Source organism: Cetorhinus maximus, chromosome 18 (assembly GCF_964194155.1).
Source record: "Cetorhinus maximus chromosome 18, sCetMax3.hap1.1, whole genome shotgun sequence".
Lineage (NCBI taxonomy): Eukaryota > Metazoa > Chordata > Chondrichthyes > Lamniformes > Cetorhinidae > Cetorhinus > Cetorhinus maximus.
This window is the reverse complement of record NC_135896.1, coordinates 28,667,397-28,689,844: the sequence shown is the minus strand read 5'-3', so window position 1 is coordinate 28,689,844 and position 22,448 is coordinate 28,667,397. Positions and strand designations below refer to the sequence as shown.

Sequence of the window (22,448 nt, the reverse complement as noted above, 5' to 3'; positions counted from 1 at the left end):
CAGCACCATTTGCGACTCTTCAGATACTGAAGCAGTCCACACAAGTGCCAGGCTATGATCATCTACATCAAGAGAGAATCTAACCATCTTCCCTTGACATTCAATGGCATTACCATCGCTTAATCCCCCACCAAAAACATCTTGGGGGTTACCTAGTGACCAGAAACTTAACTGGACTAGCCATACCAATACTGTGGCTATAAAAGAGTAGTTCAGAGGCTGGGAATTTTGAGTGAGTAACCCACCTCCTGACTCCCCAAAGCCTGTCCACCATCTACAAGGCACAAGTCAGGAGTGTGATGGAATACTCTCCACTTGCCTGGATGAGTGCAGCTCCAACAACACTCAAGAAGCTCGACACCATCTAGGACAAAGCAACCCACTTGAATGGCACTCCATTCACCACCAACACACAGTGGCAGCAGTGTGTACTTTTTACAAGATGCACTGCAGCAACTCACCAAAGCTCCTTAGACAGCAAACTGCAAGTTCCCCCTCCAAGCCACACACCATCTTGACTTGGAACTATATCGCTATTCCTTCAATGGAACTGCAGGGGACATCCTTAGGAACTGACCAAAAATATGGATAGTGCAAATGAGTAAGGCAAGTATCTTGTCACAGTATGGTTCTGGTAAACCTTGCAATTCTCAGCATTTAACCTGTGTACCATGACTTTTCTCTTGAAGTAGACTGTTTTTAAAAATCTGTTGCTGTTGTTGTTGTCCCCATTTAGGCTACTGAAACATACTTCCTATTTTCCCTGTAACTACCAGGGCTTCTGCATCCTATTGTCCTTGTTGTGGGTGCACATTTCTTCTTCCCATTATGTCTTTGTGCACCCTACTTTGAGTTGAGAATGAAGTTCTCACTTGGTTGCCATTCCAGCTTTCTTGTTTCAAGTCTGTTCAGGCTTGAACCTTACATTTTTACAAAGAGGCTCATCTTGGCCAACAGGACTGCCAGATCCACAATTTAACGTGATTGAGCATAAAAGATGATATATTAAAATTTATTTATTTGATTTCATATGCTGTAGTAGCAGATTTCTGATTCTTGTTAGGGAGAAAAGAAAGGGAGTCTATATCCTTTGAAATCAGTACATTACTAACTATAAGAGTAGATTTCCTGATGCCTCGCCTGTGGCAAGGTAACCAGCCTGCTGCAAGGCTGAATTCACAAAAGGCCTACCTCATCACAGGTGAGGAATTGGAAAATCTACCCCTCCTATAGCTCATTTAACATCTGACTCCTCTAACTGCACTGACTCCTGTGGGGGAACGAATGAAACAAACTTTTTTTTTTCATTCAACTGTGTCACTTTGCCAGAGCGGCTGAGAAGACTTGCTGAAAGCAACTCAGACATGCTGCACAAAAGAAAATTGAGAGTGCACGGTGAAGAATGCAGTGCCAACAATCGGGTGACAAGTCACTGCTAAAAAGCTCTGTTTTCTAAGAGACCAGCATCCACACGGATGGAGCTAAGTGAGAGTATTTGTTTCATTGAACATCTCCCCATAGAATGAGATCACTGAAAGTTATTTGACTAATATGAATTTAAGGGAAATGCATAGTTATGATTTCAGGGATATGTAGTTTCTCCCAATGCCGTATACCTAATCATATTACTCGGAGAGGGTGTTGTGGTTTTTGGGGAAGCTCCCAGTTTCCTGACAATACTGCAACAGTGGCAGATGGAACCACCAACTATAAGGGCAGGCACATTATGACAATCCTTGCTTTGTCCATATGCCAGACAACGTGCTTACAGCAGAAGAAAACATTTGAAAAGTACATGTTGGAGCAGAACGATGTTGTGACTATCAAAAGCTGCGAAGAAGTTGAGAAGGACGAGAAGGGTGTTGGGGGCAGGTTGGGAGAGTGTACCGTGTTCACAGTCACAGAAAATGTCACTTACGAGTTTGATAAAGGCCCTTTCAGTGCTGTGGCAGGGACAGAAGCCTGAAGTTGTGTGAACAATGTACACAAATTTGGGAGGTGACAACACATTCAAAGACCTTCGAGGAAAGGGAGGTTGGAGAAGTGAAGGTATTGCAGGGTCAGAGGAGTCAAGGTTGGGTTTTGAGAGTTTGGGTATGATGGCAGCAGTTTTTAAAAGGGAAGGAGCAGTACCTGTAGAGAGGGAGCTGATTACAATCATCAGCTAGCATGGGGACCAGCTGAACTGCAGTTGTAGTTTACTCTCCATTTGCCTTTCTGATAAACGCAAACCTAAGTAAATAGGCTAATTTGGATATCGTGCTTCCATAGCGTCAATGGATGGATTATCTACTCTACATACTTTGTACATATGGCTCCAATGTCAAACTTACTTTGCCACCACAGAATTAACATGGGTCCTCACCAGTCCCAAATACTGGTCAATTTGTGCCTGCAAAGGGTAACCATAAAACACGGATTATTAAAATAAATATACTTACTATTAAACAACACTAATGTTTGCATTTCTATTGGTTTTATGTAAAATAAATAAAACTTTTACCTGGTATTTCTCATATACAACAGGCAAGGTAAACATAGAAACGACAGCTGGAAAGGAAAATCAAACATATTATTTGTTGCACTGACAACGACTTACACCAATCTTACACAATTCTTCCTGTACAGAATATACAGCACCAAATATTTAGCTAAAATTTGGAGTTAAGGAAAAAGATTGAGAGATTGAGAGAGAAGATTCGATGTGATTCTTGTCTTCAAAATACTGAAAAAACAAGAAGAAGTCAGCATAAGGAGGACACATAAACTGTAATCACAGAACTGAATAACAAGAGGCAAATCTCAAGTTGATTATATTATTTCCCCCTCCCCCACCCAAAACTAAAAACAATTCTCTTCAGCAGCAATTGATTATGTCTCAGTTAATTTTTTTCAAAAAACACTAGGTAAATACAGCTGGTTATAAAAGTTTGGAGCTGAAGGGCTTCCCAATGACAAAATGGATAAGTGCATCACATAATGTAGCTACTAAAGCAGAGGAGGATGCTGTTTTTATCCATATTCTGTGTTAAATTTGTCAATCTTAGTTGGGACGGTAGGGAGAATATCTCAATTGATCTCAGTAGGTGGTGCGGGGAAGGCTCAAAGGTCATGTGTGGGTATCAAGTAAGGATGACATCTAGTTTAGTGTGATGTCCTTGCTTGCTGGGACAGACACTCCAGGATCACATGTGAAAAATGTCCATCAAGGTACTGCAAAGTTGTTTTTGACTACTGAAGTGTAGCCCATGGAATGTCTGAGGTGGGGCGGTCGGGGGGGGTGGGGAGTGGGATCAGATTGAGAATAATGGACTGAATGCTCTCGTCCACCTGGAAGAGGAGGAGGAGGCGGGACCAGAGAAAAATTGAGAATTAGGGTTCTTGGGCCCGCTACCCAATGTGTTCTCTCCTCTGAGCAATCTTGCCAGAGGCAGGTGCATAGTGGCAGCAGCTAATCGCTCAGCAGAGGCGGGTAGCCAGTTAGGCCCATCAAGGGCCATGTTTATGTTGCCACCGGTACCTTCCTCATGGCCAACTGGCTACCTGATAACACTGTAACCCCACAGGTACCTGGAGGTTGCCTTCCAGCAGCAGGCTGGTGGTGCCATTGGCACTCCTTTTAATCATCCCAGCATGGAGCCAGTGGGATAAGAGGGAAATAACCATGGCCACAAGTCCTCTTGTGGAGGAGAACCCCCCTCTACGCTGATGGCCTTACAGCTCTGGCCCTGTTTGAATTTAACATTTTTAGAATGCTACAGAGATGCTTCCATTTTGAGGCCCCCCCTGCTCCCCCACGTTCCCAGACCTGCCTTGCCCAATGGGGCTGCCAGACATCTAGAGCCTCGGACCCTCAGATTGGGCTATCCGCTTTGGGAACGTGCCCGCTGTCCTTAATTGGACGCCTCCCAAAAGATCACAACGCCATGTGACCAGTGGGGACGGGACCCACAGCTGTTCCTGAAGGCATAAAATTTCAAATACAATAAAATTCCACCCCACGAGATGATAAGAAATAGGAGGAGATCATCAAATGGTCGCTCAAGCCTGCTCCAATATTCAATGAGATCATGGCTGGTCTCCAACCTCAACTCCACCTTCCAGCATTATCCTGATATCCCCTGACTTCCCTTGTATCCAAAAATCTATCAATCTCTATCCTGAATGTACTCAATGACTAAGCATCCACAGCCCTCTAAGGTAGGGAATTCCAAAGATTCACAACACTTTGAGTGAAAAGAAAAAAAATGAAAGGCTTGCATTTAAAAACACTTACATGACGACTGGACACCAGACTGCTTTACAGACAATTCGGTATTTTTTTTGAAGTGTATTCACTGTTTTAATGTAGGAAATGTGGCAGCCAATTTGCACACAGCAAACTCCCATACACAGAAATGTGATAACAACCAGATAACATGTTTTTATGATGTTGGTGGTGGGATAAATACGGCCTGGACACAGGAATAATTCCCCTTCTCTTTGAAATGGCACCAAGGGATCTTTTAACATCCACCTTAGAGAGTAAACGAGCCTTGGTTTAACACCTCACTTGAAAGATTACTTGTCTGACAATGCAGCACTCCCTTAGTACTGCAATGGAGTGTCAGCTTAGATTGTCCTGGATTGGGACTCAAACCCACAATCCTCTGATTTAGAGGCAAGAGTACTGCAGAAATATCACCTCATCTCAGTTCTAAATGGCCAACCCCTTATTCTAACCCTGTGACCCTCAGTTCTAGACTCCCCAGCCAGGGAAACATCCTCCCAGAACTACCCAGTCAAACCACTTAGGAATTTTATGTTTCAATGAGATCATCTTACATTCTTCTAAATTCCAGAGAATATAGGCCTAGCCTACTTAATCTCCCCTCATAAGACAATCCCCTCATCTCAGGGATCAATCTAGTAAATCTTTGTTGCACTAAGGCAAATATATCCTTCATTAGGTAAGGAGACAAAAACTGTATACAGTATTCCAGGTGTGGGGGTCTCATCATGACCCTATATAATTACAGTAAGACTTCTTTACTCTTAGAGCGGAATCCAATCTTTAATCCATCAGCGTAATTGGATGTCACTTCCGCTTTCGTTGGCAGCCAGCACCCACGCAATTCATATGAAAATTTAAAGGATCGGCAGCTGGCAAGTGAAACATATGCAATTATGTGACGGGGCAGGTCTTCATTGGAGGATTCCGCTGTCCGCTGACAGTTCAGTGGGTCAGAGTGGGCTATACCGCCTGGACAAGCAGCGAGGCTCTGCATCAAGGCCCTAACTTTCTTATCCACCTCTTTTTTTCAGAAGTCTGAGCCATTTGTTCCATGCACACCTTCTTCCCCCTCAAACTTCTCCCCCACAAGACACCCCTCCCTCATTAATCTTTATTGTCCTGGGACCAACCCCCTATCACTTCCAAGCTCCATCCATGTCACTTTGGAGAAGTCAGAGCGAAGACATAGACCATCACCATGGTTCAGCAATGCCTTCTTCAGATTCTCCTTCAGGCCATCAGGGAAACGCGGCACTCTTCCCGAGCAACAGTAACAGCTGACCAAGGCGGCCTGGACAGAAAGCACAGAGGAGGTTAGCAACCATGGGGTCCGCCCAAGATCATGGGTGTAGTGCAAGAAGAGGGTCAATGATCTCATTCAATCCGTCTGGGTAAGTATCATGGCGGCATGGGATTGTCTCTCATGTGAACATCAGGCCATGTATTTGTGAGAGTGTGCAGCTAGACTAGGTGGGTGAATGTGTGATCAGCCAAGACGGAATGGCACGTGAGGCCAAAGTGTGCGATAGTTTGGCTTGAGTGAGCGATTGGATAAAAACTTAACAAATCAACGGGCCAGCATGTGTGATGGGGATGTGTGCAGACAAAGGGGTCAATTGGTATTTGTCACGTGACTAAATCTCCACTTTCTCCTCAAGCAGACCCATAACCTGAAGGGAAGTGTGAAGACCAGTGGAGGGCTGCCTGATCACAAGGTCCTCAACCCTACTAAGGAGGGAACCCTCTAGATTGTAGGAGAACAGGGTGGCTGAGCCATAGCTGATGATGTGGCTGGAGTGACAAGGCATCAAAGTGAGAATGCATCCAACCTGATGCTGTCAGATGGGTGCTCAGGACAGCGAGGAATTGTGCTCTGCTCATAAACTCTGTGCGTCCTTAATGTGTTTGTTCTCCTTTGCAGGTCCCCGCAATCCAGACCCTAGACCTCAGCCACTCCAGGAGACCGAAGACTTCACCTCTGGGGCTATGACACCAGTGAACAAGAGGATGCACTGTCATCTGCCTCCCGCACACGTCTCGGAGTGGTCTCATTTAGAATCAGGATCATTCTTGTGAGCACAGCACAGACATGTCCCAGCAGCTGAGGGAGGCTATAACAGCTGAGGCCCCAGACACTGAGGGGGCTGTTGGGGAACAGCCACCAGAGTCCCACACTGAAGTGAGGTCTCTGGTCATGGGCCACATCAAGCCTGGGGAACATTTGGCGGTGATGCCTGAGACTATGCACAGCTATATGCAGACAATAGAGAGTCCAGGCACATCACGTGTTCTGCCATGTCTCAGGCATATGAGCAGGTGGCTTCATGTGTGTGTCCATTGAGATGTTCACCAGTCTGTGGGACATGGAGGAATATGCAGGCTCTGCAGACACTCCTTTATATGCCGTGTCAAGGAGATTGTCAGAGATTATGTTCTACAGGGACAACTGGGCTACTTTATGTGCAGTCAAGGACTTGTAACGATGAAGCAGGATCAGTGGTATCGGTCATGATAGTCTACTTGATGTAACAGTCTTCAGTAGTGTGTGTGACAGAGGTCCACTCCTGTCACTATTCCAGGTGGCAGAGGACACAAATTCAGAGGTAGCTCCTGGGGGAGGCTGGCAAGGGTTGGTAGACAGCCTGAGCAAGCAAGTTTGTCTCAGCAATGGGACAATGGTCATGTGGGTCCCACAACCTTGGGCGAATCGCGTGGATGAGATTGTCCCTGGTATCCCTAGCACATCTCTCCAAGGCACTGTCACCCAGAAGAGGCTTATGCACTTTCTTCCTCACGCTCATCCCATTCTGAGAGAAGAATCGCTCCTCCGTGTCCTCTTGATACAAGAGTTCACTGCATTGCATGGTTACATAGTTGCAGTATGTTATGCACTGTACTATCAATGAAACTCTCTGTGATGTGTGGTGTAGAGACGCCCCAGACCTGTCAAGGCAGCAGAGGTGCATTTTCAACATGCCAATGGTCTGTTCGATGATAGATCTGGTGGAGGTATAGGTTTGCCTTGTACTGCTCTTCTACTGTACTTATAGGGATGCTTCACTGGTGTCATCAAACAGGGCAGAGCGGATAGCCCTTGTCACTAAGGATCTGGCCATCAATCTAGGCAGGGGCCTCAAAAAACTCAGGAAGCTGTGAGCTCTGCCAGATTTATGAGTCATGAGAGCTCCCTGGGAAACGGGCACAGACTTACAGGATTCTTCACCTGTGGTCACAAACCAATTGGACATTTAGAGAACGGAATCCCTTGTGGTTCACGTCTGTCGCTGGCTGTTCCCAGGGAGCTCCAATGACAACATAAGTGCAGTCAATTACCCCTTGCACTCTAGGGAAATGTACGATGACCATGAAGCCCATTGCACTGGCCCCCTGGCTGTTGTCATCTGTGGTTAAACTGATTATCTTATTGGCATGATGGAAGAGAGCATTGGTCACCTCTTTGATGCAGCTTTGTGTGGCAGCCTGCGAAATGCCACACGTTACCCATGGAGCCCTGAAAGCAGCCAGTGGCATTGCAGTTTGAGGGCTACAGGCAAGGGGTTTGTCAACAAATCCATGTAGCTGCAGGTCTTACTGCACAATCTGGCAAATTTAATTGACTGCTTCCTGGGACAATCTCAGGCGCTTCTGGCATTGCCTCTCGGACATCTACCCTCCCCCTACCATTTTTGACTTTGTCCCCTTCACTCTGACCCTCCCAACATCACTCTGCACCTTCTCTCTGTAACCCTTGAAACTTCCCCCAACACCCTGGATCTTGTCATCGTGGAAGTGGATATGCTCCCCTTCGAGCGTATCCCCATTCCCTTCGAGCTTCCTCCACTGATCCCAGACCCTCCCCACATCACCCTTAGAGTTTCCATTAGATCCCATGACCTGCCCTACGAGATCATTGAATATTCCTACCTCAGACTGGATGTGCCCCCATAATGAATCAAATTCCACTCTGTGATTGTGAACATTCCCTCTGCCATAGCCAGCACTCTGAGTTGATCCAAAGGACTTAACTTTGGACAGTATTGACCCTGCTCTTTATGACCCTCATTTTGTTTACCTTCACTGACTTCTCCCACTCCACCCCACCCCCACCAAGACATCCAAGATGCCAGGCCTACCTGACTGCACACTTCCATGCAACTGTCCTCTCCCGAAGCCCTCTTCCAGTCCTTCATGCCCCTGCCCGACCTCCCCAAGCCCCCTCACTTCTGACCCGCCCTTGTCGATCTGGACCCTCTGTCCAAGCTGCCATTCAGCTCCTCCCTTTCCTTGTGTCACACAGTTCAATAAAGCCAACCACTCACCTCAGACAAAGGTGCACAAAGTTGACTGCTACACGCCACCATTAAATGAACATGAAGCGGGTGCCACAAGTTTGCTGTGTGCTGCTGACTTAATCTTGAAGGCAGGACCTAATTTCACAAAGCCTTAAGATAATCAGTATTCATGGGAGGCAAATGCATGACAAGTAGGGACCCACTGCGGGATGGCGTGAGGCCCGACCCACCACTGCTATGCCACCAACTTAATTTTTCAGTCTGAACCCACCGTTGTAATTTTGAAATTTTGGCTCCCATACAATTAACTCACCCCACCCGCCATCTTTCACGCTCCTAAAGTCATCGTTAAATTCCACCCTTATGCTCTAATCCCTTTGTAATGAAGGCTAACATCCATTTCCTTTCCCAGTTGCTTGCTGTGCCTGCACGTTTTCTTCTGTGATCCCTGGTACAAGGACAACCAGGTCCCTCTGACTGCACATATCTCCCAGTCTCTCACCATTTAAAAAATGTATATTTTTCCTGCCAAAGTGGATACCCCCACTCCTGCCCAATGGTCTGTTCCCCAACTGTGTGGGCATAGCAAGATAGTGACTGAATGAAGGGGTAATGCTGGAGATGGCAGAGGTGAAGCTACACTCTTTCAATAGGATACTACATCCATCCCATTCAGTCACCTGTTCAAATGATGTTGGATGCAAAAAAGTCCAGGAAATCACTTCAGCAGTGGATATGGAACAACTTCATGATCCCACTTAAAAAAAAAAAGAGGTCCACCTAGTCCCAGACTGGCCCCACTGACACCCAGGTTAGCTACCAGCTACTTCACTTATATCTATCTGCCCTGGGGATGCACCAGGTTAACTTCCAGAGCACACAAAGCATCCATGGTTACCTAGGAGAATCAGTGCCTCCTGCTGCCTGCAAAGGTGATATCAGCAGGAGAAAGAACCATGAGGCACATACTCAGAGTATTTAATGAACCTTGATTTCAATTGTTCTGACAGCTTTCTTGGCATAGTATAGAATAAGGTACACACTGAGGTAAGGAACAAAAGTGGAATTAGTGTAGAGGTCAATGTTGGCAAAAAAGGGCATTTGGCCAAGACATTGTGCAAAGTGCCGTTTGCATGGATGGAACACTTTGTTTAAAGGCCTTATCAATGAGACTTTTTTGTATGGCTCTCCTTGCCTGCAAAGGTGGTTCAGCTCCTCTTTGTTCTGCTTTGCTCTTGGTTACAAGTGGGTAGATTGATCTGTAACCAATTTTTTAACCTCCATTACCATTTGTTCCTGGAAAATGTACCCCTAATATATAGAGGTGCTAATATACAGTGACAACAACCTAACTTTTCTGAGTTATTTTAACACTGATGTAAAAATATCAGTTTGAAACATCTAGGCCTACATGAGCTGCATAGATAAACAAAGTGTAGGTTGACAGTCTCAAGCATTTGCTACTTTGCTCACAAGCCTGGAAAATGCACAGCAGTAATTTTTTTGTGTTATATTAATTTTTGTGTTATACGTCATAAAATAATTACCCATGATCATCAGAGTCAAGCCATTGAAGATAGCTCCAACATAGGTCAGCAGCCACATCAGCACTGCAAACTGAGAAAAAGACCAGTTAAACATGAACTACACATTGAAAAGGCAACAGTAGATTGCTTCACAAATAGAAGCCCACTGATCTGATATGATTAAATTGTGATCCTCTCTGCTAAGTTACCTTTGCTGTATTTAAAACAGAAAAAACAATCTAAATTGCATCCAAACATATCAAAAAACTGTAATAATGAGGAAAAAATGTATTTGTATTTCACAGTAAACAAATTCCATTCGTTGACAGGCATTGAAAATTACATTATTACTAAATTATTTTTCTTTTTTTGTAGGTCTACATATACATATTTATATCTCAAGGGGCACCATCTTCAGGAACAGGTTTGCCAATATTTTATTATATGTTTGAAAAAATGAAAGATGCAGTATTGTTACTTTTGCACAATTCCATTTCAATTAAAATAATGCACAACTTTGCTTCCTCTGTAGATTGAGAAAATAAATCTTCAAACACTTTTCCCTCAAAGACTGCTAAAACTACCCATTACTTTAGGATCACCCGGGAGATGACAGATAACCCCAACTCTTTTCTCCTCTATCTACCACCTCCCTAAATCTCTCTTCTCTGTGTCCTCAGTCCTCACCTAACACCAAGTACGAGGTACTTATGAAAGTGTTGATAGCAAGATGGAAGTTAGCAAAATGGAAATATCAGTAGTTTAACTGACTTGGCACACTATCCCCATTCCCCTTGTCCACCAATCAAATTTTCTCTCTAGGCCCCTGCTGCCCTGACCTTGGACTCTTACCTTCCTCTACATTCCTGTCTCTCCCCCTTGTTATCTCCACTCCACTCATCCAGAGAGTCACTTCCTGTTCCTTTGACCCCCCAATCCTACTAAAATGTTGATCACCCAACTTCTTTTCCTGGCCCCCATACTAGTTTACATTGCAAATACTTACCTTTCCTAATTATTGTTCCCCTATCTTTCAAAACTACTATCCCCACCCCTTCCTCAAAAAAACACCCCTGATCTCTCTTCCCTTACAAACTAGTATTCCATATCCAACCTATCTTTCCTTTCCAAAGTCCTTGAAATAATTCTGTACCCAAATTTATTCTAACTCCCCATTTGAATCTCTCCAATCAAGTTACAGGGCTATGTTGACTTCCGACCCTCTCACAGCATTGAATCAGCCCTAACTAAAGTCACAAACAACCATGATTGTAACCAAGATGTATTAACCCTCCTTGTCCTTCTCGACCATTATGCAGCCTTTGAGATGGTCAACCATCTTTTACAAATGCCTCTCCTCCATGGTCCAGCACAATAAAACTGCCTTCATATGGTTCAATCCTTATCTCCAACAATAGATTCTCTTCCAGCCCTCACATCACTTCCCCAGTTCTACTTCTTCACTTCCTTCACTGCCTTTGTGTTGTTGGACTGCTTGCCTGACATCCGGTCTAAGATGGGCTGTAATATCCTCTACCATCTAGTAGAATGAATCAATCATCTTTAGCTCATCACAAATATTACAGCCTTGCCACCAACTCTAATCCCCTCTTCAGCTTTCTTCGCTGGTAGAACCTGCTTGTAGTCCAAGCGTCCTATTTAATCCCAAGAATAGCTCCCAATCCCATTCCTCACTCTCACAAAGAATATCTAATTTCACCTCCATAACTTGCCTGCCTCCATCCCTATCTCAACTCCACTGTCACTGAAACTCTCATCCATGCCTTTGTCACCTTTAGACTCGACAATTCTAATGTTCTCCTTGCCAGCCATCCACCCTCCAACCTCCATAAACTTCAGCTCATCTAAATTTCTACTGATTGTATCCTGTTTTGCATCATCTGTTCACTTGTCAACACTTTGTCCTTGTTGGTACCTGGTCCTCCAAAGTCTCAAAATTAAAATTCTCTTCCCCGTTTTTAAATTGCTTTGTGGCCTCAACTCTCTCAATCAGACTGTAACCACATCCAGCCCTACACATCACCATTTCTGGTTCTCCTTTCTTTTTTCTGACTTTAGCCTCTTGTACATCCCCTCCTTTTTTGCCCATCTTGTGCTTTTAGTCACCTAGGCCTAGCACAATTCTCTACCTAACCCCCTCTTCCCCTCTCTCTTTCATCCTTTAAGATCCCTGTTGAAACCCACTTCTTGGACCTGGCTTTTGGTCAATGCTCCTAATATGCTCTGGCGTGCTTTTATTTTAAAACAAAACAAAAGACACGGATGGAATAGTTGGGCATTTCAAATGGGAATAAAGTAAAAATGTATTCTCAACGTAAACATTATGAATGCTAAACCATTAAAGGTCAGTGGATTATAGTAATTATTCCTCATGGTACAATCAAGGAGGCTTTTTGTCCTGATCGATCGAGGCTCAACTGAAATCAAATCAAGATACTTTAAACCATCTGTCAAAAGGATGTGTGAAATGCCCCTAACAGATAGTGCATGTCAAACAGTACAGTCTGTCATTGTCCGGTCTTTGTGAATAAACATTGTGAAAACAGTCAACATTGTTCATGTAGATAGTCTCTGACTCACAGACTGCACTTTAATGCAGTGCTTATTTTAAGTTGCTCTGTTATAAGTCATTCCGCTTTAATGTTGGTCAGTTAATGGGGTCTGTATCCATATTTGCATTAGCGTTGTGGGCTTTATTTTAAAGTTGTTTTGCGCCAGGTCTGATCTAGGGTCATGTAACCCGATCAACGCCATTTTGGAGTGGCTTCTGCCGCTCCCTGACACTCGATCTCATCGTAAATCCTCCAGTTCATGGCCTCTGCCACCACCTGACCCTCCTTCTTGCAGCTGATCCTTCAGTTCATGGCAGGCCCTTCCTCTGCTGCTCCCTTGACTCTCCCTCTCGCTGTTGACCCTCCAGCTCGTGGTCTCTGCTGCTCCCCGACTCGCCCTCTTGCCGACTCTCCAGCTTGCAGCTTACCTGCAAGTCGAAGCTGCTCCCACTCGTTGCTCATGTCCAGAGCCCCCCGCTCACAGGGAGGGTTAAAGAGTGGGAAGCAGGAAAGCAGGGAGCAGGAGGTTCAGCAAGAGGAAGGGTCCACAGCAACCAGGAAAGTCAGCAAGTGGCAGAGACTGCAAACTGGAGAGTTGGCAGTGTGAGGGAGCAAAACAAGAGGAAGGGTCCATAGGGACCATCAGGGTCAGGGAATGGGATGTGGGGCGAACTGGATCGGCTGCAAGTAGGAGAGGCAGCAAGCAGAAGCCAAGTAGAAAGTTAACGTATTTATTTTATATTTTAAAATTTATTTTATTTTAAAAGTTTTTTCGTTTACCAATGTAGGAATTTAACAATGTAAAGTATTTCAACTTACAAAGTATAATGTTTTTTTTCTAATGAAAAAGGTCCAACAAAACCTAACTACAGCTTTTACAATAGTTTTAATGGGGAAATCTGATTCATTTAATGTTGCTTCACTTAATGTTGCACTTTTCAGCAACGCAACCACAACCTTAAGCGAGGACTATAAATAACCAGTACGCTTTATTATCGGATGCTCAGCTTTGCTGAATTTTCCACAATTTTGCTGGTTGAAAACAGGTGTAAAACAAAGCTCAGAATTTTAGGGGCTGCAGAAATGCTACTGCTATTTTGAGAGTAAGCTTATAATTTATCCTCCTTGATACTTACACTGTAATTTGTGTGCCTTTGGATGTATTTTTAGGATATCAGTATAAATCATATTAAAGATTGAAATGCTGCTATGGTTCCATCTTAAACATTCTGCGCTCAATGTGCATGAATGATGACTTGAAGCTTTGATTTCCATATTTATAAAAAGGAATATATGACACAAGTTCACACTTTCATCAGGCCCCGATTGTGTACACTTCTTCTGCTTGTTTATACTCACTTTTGAGGAATTTTGACCATATCTTCCCAAATATGCTCCCACAGGAAATTCCACCAAACTGGTTTGTCGTTTAACTCAACTGTAACCTTTCATTACAAGTTCTCATGAAATGTCATTGGCCTGAAACATCGGGCAGGATTTTCCCGATCCCGAAACGAGGACCCAAAAATAGTGAGGTGCCACGTCAGGACATTTCTCCGACGCAGTCCCGTCACTGGGAAGTTACCAGGCAATCAATTTAAATATTTAAAGGATTCTATTATGGTTGATTCTTCAGGCCTGGCACAAAGAGGAGGCTGCAGGCAGGGAATGTTAACTTGCAGTCCGATTGGGCTATCCGAAGAGGCCAGCCTGCACAGTCTCTCTGGTATTTATGTTGTTTACTTACCTCTTCACCCTCTCCATCCCTGACATGCCTCCACCACGATCTAAGCTCTAGACCTGCCTTAATTGGATGGCAAACCTGGAGGCGGCCAAGTAGGAGGCTGCCTCTGGGAAAATTGCTGAACAGGTCCCACTGCTGGCACGTCTGGGCCTGGGACGCTCACTTCATCCTGATGTCGGGATCCCAAAGCCCATGTAAAATCCTGCCCGTTAATTCTATTCCTCTCTCCCACATGCTGTCAGACCTGCTGAGTATTTTCAACATTTTCTGTTATTGTTTCAGATTTCCAGCATCCGCAGCATTTTGCTTTTGTAACTGGACTGAGAACTGGCCTTAGGCTTCTGTATCAAATATAATACTCACTACCCACAAATAAGTCAACTAGAGGTCTGCTACGAAAAATGTTTGACATTACTGGTATTATTTGTCTTTTGAAGTGACACAAAGGACAGAGGAATTCACAAGTAACATCCTGTAACAATGGGCAAGAATTTACCTCCTGTGGGCAGGCATTGGGTGAGCATCCCGACGTCATCGTGCACTCGCGTGATATTTCAGCCGGTAGGCACACTCGAGAGTCAGCAGCGTGCCCACCGACAATTAAGAAGTCTATTAAGGCCGTTAATCAATTGATTTAAAGCTATTTTTCGCTGCTCATCCAACCTTACAGTGGGCAGGTGGGCGAATCGGCCAGGTGGCCTTTGGATTTTTTAGGAAACCTCATCCACGGGTGGGATGAGGTTCCCAACATTAATTTTTAAAAATAAAAATGCTTTGACAGCGTTTTTACTATGTCCTTGTTCATGTGCGTGTGTCCTATGTGGGGACATTTTTCTCACATTCTCAAAAGCTTTATTTCTGATTTTAAACTTCTTCAGCTCCCTGAGGCAGCCCCCTGCCTTCAGGGAGCTTTCAGTGCGCGCACCCCTGCGCATTCGCAGACATTTGCGCTCGCATTCCTTGCGCACCCCACCCCCCCCCCCCCCACCCCGGCAGCGTTGAGCTTCTCAGCGCATGTTTCACACTGGCTGGCTGTTAATTGGCCAGCCAGTGTGAAATTGCAGTCAGGGGCCGATCGCGGGCGGCGCACCATTTCCCAGCCGCTCCCGGGCCTGCCCGCCACACCTGCCCGACGACCCGAAAATCCTGCCCGTTGTTCCACCAGGACACAAAATGCCAGGTAACTTTAAAGGTAAGGTCTTATTTCGGTTCATAGGCTTACTTATGGAAGTGTTGGCCATGAATCATAACACAGACCAAACTGGAACCTAACAGTAAACCGTAAAAGCTACTCATGTTTAAGAGAAGACAACAAAATTAGACAACATGACAAATGTTAACATTTCAATTAAGTACTTTTGATAATAACTTGAGAGCCATAGGAACACATAGGAAATAGGAGCAGGAGTAGGCCATTCGGCCCCTCGAGCCTGCTCTGCCATTCAACTAGTTCATGACTGATCTTCTACACCAATGCCATTTTCCTGCACTATCCCCGTACCCCTTGATATCTTTAATATCTAGTGGTCTATCGAGCCAGTTAGATTTATTCAAAAATTTGAATAATACAAAAAAGCTATCAACTAAGTGAAAAGGATAAGGAAATTGAGATTTGCTCCCTGACTGGGGAAGCAACAGAAAATGTTTCCCGTCCTTTTAAGCGGACAGAAGCAGAGAAACAGGATTACAAAACAATTATCAATGAATTTGAGAGGCATTGTGGGGTAAGTAGAGATGAAATATGCAAGATAATGACATTTTATTATAGGAAATAAGTGAAATCCGTATAAAGGCCAGAATTTCATACTCCCCCCCCCAGTGAGTTTCCCATGGGAGGGGGGCACGCGGGGGGAGCGTGAAATTGAAGGAACATGATTCCTTCTGGGTTCCCACCCACCCTGACCTTGCAGTGGTTTCACACTGGGGCGGGCAAGGCCTCAGACCGGAGGTCCACCCTTTCCCCAAATGAAGCCTTTAAGTGGTCAGTTATTGGTCACTTAAGGGCCATTTCCCACCCAGCCTCAATTTCTATGCTGCCAGGAGGATTTACCTTGTGTGGGGGAAGCCTGAAAATCAGCGGACTTAGATCTCTGGTGGGAAGTTGGGGAGGGTGGGGGACCTCCATTAGAAGCCCCCTTCTGAAATTGAGTTTAAGGTCCCTTAAGGTCTGGTGGCGTCCAGGCCTTCCTTCTTCCCCCCACCCCCCCACCCACACTGACACCCTAAGTGACCCCTTCGCACCCTGTCCAGGTCAATCTTACCATCCCTGCCCTGGGATCCCTTAAACTGACTTTGGCCTCTGGTGCTGGGACTTAGTCTCAGGCATGTTGGCACACTTCCTCTTCTGTCCACTGCAGCTTTTGTCACTGCAGGGACTGGAGAGCTGCTGGCCAATCAGAATGGGAGGAAGTCCCGCCTGCAGCTCTTCATTAGAGCGTGAAATGGCCGCGGGACACTCTGAGTTGGCGGAGGACGCGTTCCCCACTGGCTCTTCAGAAGGGAGACCCTGCAATATGAAAAATTCAAAAGTTTCATCATAATCTTATGCACTTTAGCTGAGCTCTGCAAATATGGTACACTGTGTGATAAAATGTTTTGTGACCAGATTAAGCAGTGTACAGCCTTTGGTTCAGTCCTGACCTTACAATTGAGAAGGAAATACGACAGGTATTGGGGGACATGAGGGGTATAGGTGTGGGAGTGACAAGATAAGTCATTGCTGGTGATTCTTCATGATGGCAAAGGAAGGCAGTATTAAGTTTCCTAACAGACTAAAACCTCAAGGAAAAATCAATAAATAGCCCTTCACCTTTAAGGCATAAAAATAAAATGACTTGGATGCTCTTACTTTCAGAGAATCCACAAGATCCTGCACAAGAAACAGTCGTCGCAGCTCTTTGACAGTACTGTTTACATACACCAGCGCAGAATCGGCATACTTTTGAATCTGCTCTTCAGAGAGGGTAGCGTCCATATCCAAGTAAGATCTGTCAATACAAAGAATTATAATTTAAACAGAAAAAGGACAACAAATTTGGGGTTTGAGTGCTTTGCTAGAAGACTCAAGGGCATAACAAGCCATGTTTATACAACCTGTCCTCGTAATTAACCCCTTTAAATCACGGTATAATCTACTACATTTTGTAACTCATCAAAGCAGCAATGTCCTGCATCATCAGTTGACCATTCATATTATGTAAATTGAATCAATGTTTATGTACCATTCACAAATGATACAAAGATTAGGTAGTGTAAAAAGCATCAAATCTAAAATCTAAAAGAATGATTCATGTAGTTTTAAATTGAAGTAATTATAGTATATTATTTTTTCAACTACCAATCAGTAAAAGGTACTGTACTTATTTTACATCAATTTTGTTTTCTCCAGCTGCATGCCACCCAAACCTCACCAGACTAGTTCCCAAACAAAAGGTAAGGCAGCAATCTGATCTCCCAGCTTTCAGTGCCACAAACTCTGTTGCCTGGCCACCTCTCTCTCCCTAACAACTTTGAGGCTGTGCCAGATTCTTCGCAACCTTGACACCGAGGCAACCTTCCAATCTCACATCCACGCCATTACTAAGACCACCTATTTTCATCTCTATAACATTGCCCAACCTCCACCCTGCCTTATCATCTGCTGCTGAAATCCTCACCAAGGTTGTAATCTTTAGGCTTGACTATTCTAATGCACACCTGGCCATCTGCCATGCTCTGCCATCCGTAAACTTGATAGCATTCAAAATGCTGCTGCCTATGTCCCTACTCAAAACCAGGTCTCATTCACCCATCACCTTGGTGCTCACTGATCTACACTGGCTCCCAGTTAAGCAATGCTTTGCTATTAAAATTATCATTCATGTTTTCAAATCTCTACGTAGATTTATCCCTTCTTGTCTTTGTAATCTCCTCCAGTCCAAAAACCCTCTCAGGTATCTGTGCTCATCTAATTCTGGCCTCTTGGACATCCCTGATTTTAACTGCACATCATTGGTAGCATGGGCCTTAAGCTCTGGAATTCCCTCTCTAAACCTCTCCAACTCGCTTTCTGCCTTTAAGGCACTCCTTAAAAGCTACCTCTACGACCAAGCTTTTTGTCATCTGCTCTAACATTTCCTTAAAACAAAAAAAAATGATGGAAACACACAGCAGGTCAGGGAGCACTTGTGGAGAGAGAGAGAAAAATAGAGTTAATGTTTCAGATCAATAACTTTACATCAGAACTGTTACCTCTGTTTCTCTCTCCACAGATGCTGCCTCACCTGCTCTGAGTGATTCCAGCGTTTTCTGTTTTCATTTCAGCTTTTCAGCATCTACAATATTTTGCTTTTGCACTAATATCTCTTTGTGTATCTTGGTGTCATATTATGTTTTATCATGCCCATGTAGCACCTTGAGGTGTTTTATTACATTAAAGGTGCTTTATAAATACAAGTTGTTGTTGTTGCTCTCTATCCAACCAACTAGATTTATCAATCCTGTTTACTCTTCTTACTCTTCAGTTTTGCAAGATCAAACTTTCAACACGCAGAGCTGTGCCAGCAAAGAGCATCACACCATAGTAAATTTCAGTCACAAATTCCATAAATTTCTACTTATTTCTCCTGTCTATACATATTCAAGGTTTTGCACCTTTATAAACGTTTACACCTCACCCAAGATTCAGGGGCCTAGCACCCATTTTTCACTGTAAAACAGATGGTTATAAATTGAAAATGTCACCCAATGTATTCACACAGGGTATGGCAAATAAAAACAAAATTGTCTCCTGTTGCAGCATCTTTCAAAGATTGGACACAATTTACCCAATTGCATGTTGTTTCGTATGAAGAAAACAACTTGCATTTATAAACCACCTTTCACAACCACAGGGCATCCCAAAGCGCTTTACAGCCAATGAAGTACCTTTGAAGTGTAGTCACAGTTGTAATGCAGGAAACGCAGCAGCCAATTTACACACAGCAAGCTCCCACAAGCAGCAATGTGATAATAAATAGATAATCTATTTTGTGATGTTGATTGAGGGATAAATATTGGTCAGGGCACCAGAGATAACTCCCCTGCTCTTCTTCAAAGTAGTGGCATGGGACCTTTTACATCTACGTGAGAGAACAGATGGGGGTTTCTTGTTTAACTTCACACCCCCAACAGTGCAGCACTTCCTCAGTACATAAGCACAAAAATCAAGGCCGATGCGCAAATCCTGGAGTGGGGGTTGAACCCTAAACCTCCTGACTCAGACACAAGACTGATATCTGCTGAGCCACTGCCGACTCCTCAAGACAGAGCTGAGTAACTAAGAGTAACCTGGAACTTCTCCTCCTCCCAAAATTAAAATTACAGATGGTTAATAGAGAGGAAGAAAGCTGTCAACTACAGGAAGATTTCAACATACTGATCAGGTGGGCAGAAAACTGACAAATGGAAAATCCGGAGAAATGTGAGGTAACGCATTTGGGAGGCCAAACAAGGCAAAGTGGTATAAATGATAGGAATACTGAATAGTATTACTGAAAATTAAAGAAGAACAGAGAGACTTTGGAGTGTATGTCTACAGATCCCTGAAGATAGCAGGACAGTTGGGTAGGGTGAACTAGAAGGCATATATGGAATACTTTCCTTCATTAGCCAAGGCTGAGAGTATAGCAGCAAGGAGGTAATGCTAGAACTGTACAAAAATACTTGTTAGACCACAGCTGGAGTAATGAGTACATTTCTGGTCTCTAGTACAGAAAGGACGTGATCACAATAGAGTACAGAAGAGGATGTTGCCAGGAACTGAAAATATTATATTAACTATGAAGAAAGAATGGATAGGTTGGGGCTGTTTTCTTTGGAATAGAGGATGCTGAAGGGAGATTTAATTGAGGTGTGTAAAATTATGAGGGGCCTAGATAGAGTGGATAGGAAGGATCTATTTCCATTAGCAGAGAGGTCAATAACCAAGGAGCATAGATTTGAAGTAATTGGTGGAAGGGTTAGAGAAGGTTAAGAAGGTGGGATTCTGGAACTCACTGCCTAAAACCCTCATTGCATTTAAAAAGAACACTTGAATATGCTGTAACCTACAGGAATATGGACCAAAAGCTGGAAAGTGTGATTTGACTGGGTGGCTTTTTCAGCCTGAACAGGTGGGATGGACTGAATAGCCTGCTTTTGTGCCACAAATCTTCCTTTGTTTCAATGCTAACCAGTGGAACTAGGGACACACTATTTCAAACAGTCTTTGACTATATTTCAGTATATGCATCCCAACACCATTCATACTGCTGGACTATACTCAAGCATCATCAAATTATATACCAAGAAAGCTGAGCCTGTAGACAAGTTTTTAAATGAAATTTTAAGATTGCTTGAGTGCATAATCTGGGATGGCATTCCAGTGCAATTGTCAAGGAATGCTGCATTGTCAAAACTGTTGTTCTTCAGTTGAGAGGTTAAATTGTAGTTTTTGTTTGACCGGTGTATAGGCAAATCGCTGGGTGTCCTTTTTATAATTCTTTCACGGGTTGTGGGCATCGCTGGCTAGGATAGAATTTATAGCCCATCCCTAGTTGCCCTTGAGAAGGCGGTGTTGGCCACCTTCTTGAGCTGCTGCAATCCATGTACACACACCCACAGTGCTGTTAGGAAAGGAGTTCCAGGATTTTGACCCAGCGGCAGTGAAGAAATAGTGATATTGTTCCAAGTCAGGATGTTGTGTGGCTTGGGGGGGAACTTGCAGATGGTGGTGTTTTCATGCATCTGCTGCCCTTGTCCTTCAAGGTGGCAGAAGTAGTGGGTTTGGAAGGTGCTGCTGAAGGAGCCTTGGTGAGTTGCTGCAGTGCATCTTGTAGATGGTACATACTGCTGCCACTGTGCATCGGTAGTGGAGGGAGTGAATGTTTAAGGTGGTGGATGGGGTGCCAATCAAGTGGACTGTTTTGTCCTTGATGGTGTCGAGCTTCCTGAGTGCTATTGGAACTGCAAACATCCAGCAAATGGAGAGTATTCCATCACGCTCCTGATCTGAGTCTTGTAGATGGTGGACAGGCTTTGGGGAGTCAGGAACTGAGTTACTTGCCATCGAATTCCTAGTCTCTGACCTACTCTTGTAGGCACAGTTTTTATATGGCTGGTCCAGTTCATTTTCTGGTCAATGGTAACCCTGACCATGTTGATAGTGGGGGATTCAGTGACGGTAATGCCATTGGATGCCAAGGGGCAATGGTTGGATTCTCTCTTGTTGGAGATGGTCATTGCCTGGCACTTGTGCGACGTGAATGTTACTTGCCACTTATCATCCCAAGCCTGAATATTGTCCAGGTCCTGCTACATAAGAACACAGGCTGCTTCACATCACTCGCAGCCAAAAACATGTAAAACACATTAACTGGTCAGCATTCAGGCTGTTTGTAAGATATCACACATGAAAAAATTGCTGCTGTGTTTCACGAGACAGCGGTTGCTATTCTTCAGAAATTAATTATATTGTGCGAAACTCTTTTATGTTAAAGACATTACAGATATGCAAGTATTATTTTATTATGACTATCCTTATGTTAATATCCTGATAAGTTTCAGATCTAAAATTTGTGAATGATGAAGGGAGTGTTATCATTTGACACAACAAAAGAATTACAGGTTACAACATTATTGAGGGAAAAGAAGAAGGAACTGTGTACTTACTTAAAGGGATGTCCTTCATCAGTCTTCTGCACAGCCTGTAGCACTGATTTATAAATTCTGAAGCTGATTGTAGCCGAGAGTGCTGCGAGTGCCAGGTAGGCTATGACACTCACAACGCTGAATTGGGTCAGTGAAAACAGCAGGAGCAGCACACTTCCAAAGACAATTCCTGTCTGCTTGATGTCATGCCAATACAGAAGATCAATAACTGTGGAAGAAAGAAGAGAGAATAAGATAAATCTAATTCAAGATCAATTATTGTGAATAATAATGTGTACCTGGAATATAAAACAAAATGGGGTTGAGTATAGTCAAGTCTTCCGCATGCCCCTTTGGCCTGATTTGTTTATCTTCTTATCCTCATTCCCATTC

The 22,448-nt window shown here is 44.0% G+C and overlaps 1 protein-coding gene across 5 annotated transcripts in view; it reads right to left on the bottom strand.

Moving 5' to 3' along the window:
- The window catches only part of rtn1a (reticulon 1a), a 185,906-nt gene that overhangs the window by 6,946 nt on the left and 156,512 nt on the right, over nucleotides 1-22,448 (bottom strand). For all 5 annotated transcript variants that reach the window (XM_078562280.1, XM_078562282.1, XM_078562281.1 and 2 more), the window contains 5 exons: nucleotides 22,077-22,284; nucleotides 17,257-17,395; nucleotides 10,113-10,182; nucleotides 2,504-2,550; nucleotides 2,334-2,392 (listed from right to left, as the gene is read on the bottom strand). In XM_078562280.1, the coding sequence (XP_078418406.1) occupies nucleotides 2,334-2,392; nucleotides 2,504-2,550; nucleotides 10,113-10,182; nucleotides 17,257-17,395; nucleotides 22,077-22,284 (523 nt within the window). The remainder of the gene's footprint in view (nucleotides 1-2,333; nucleotides 2,393-2,503; nucleotides 2,551-10,112; nucleotides 10,183-17,256; nucleotides 17,396-22,076; nucleotides 22,285-22,448) is intronic.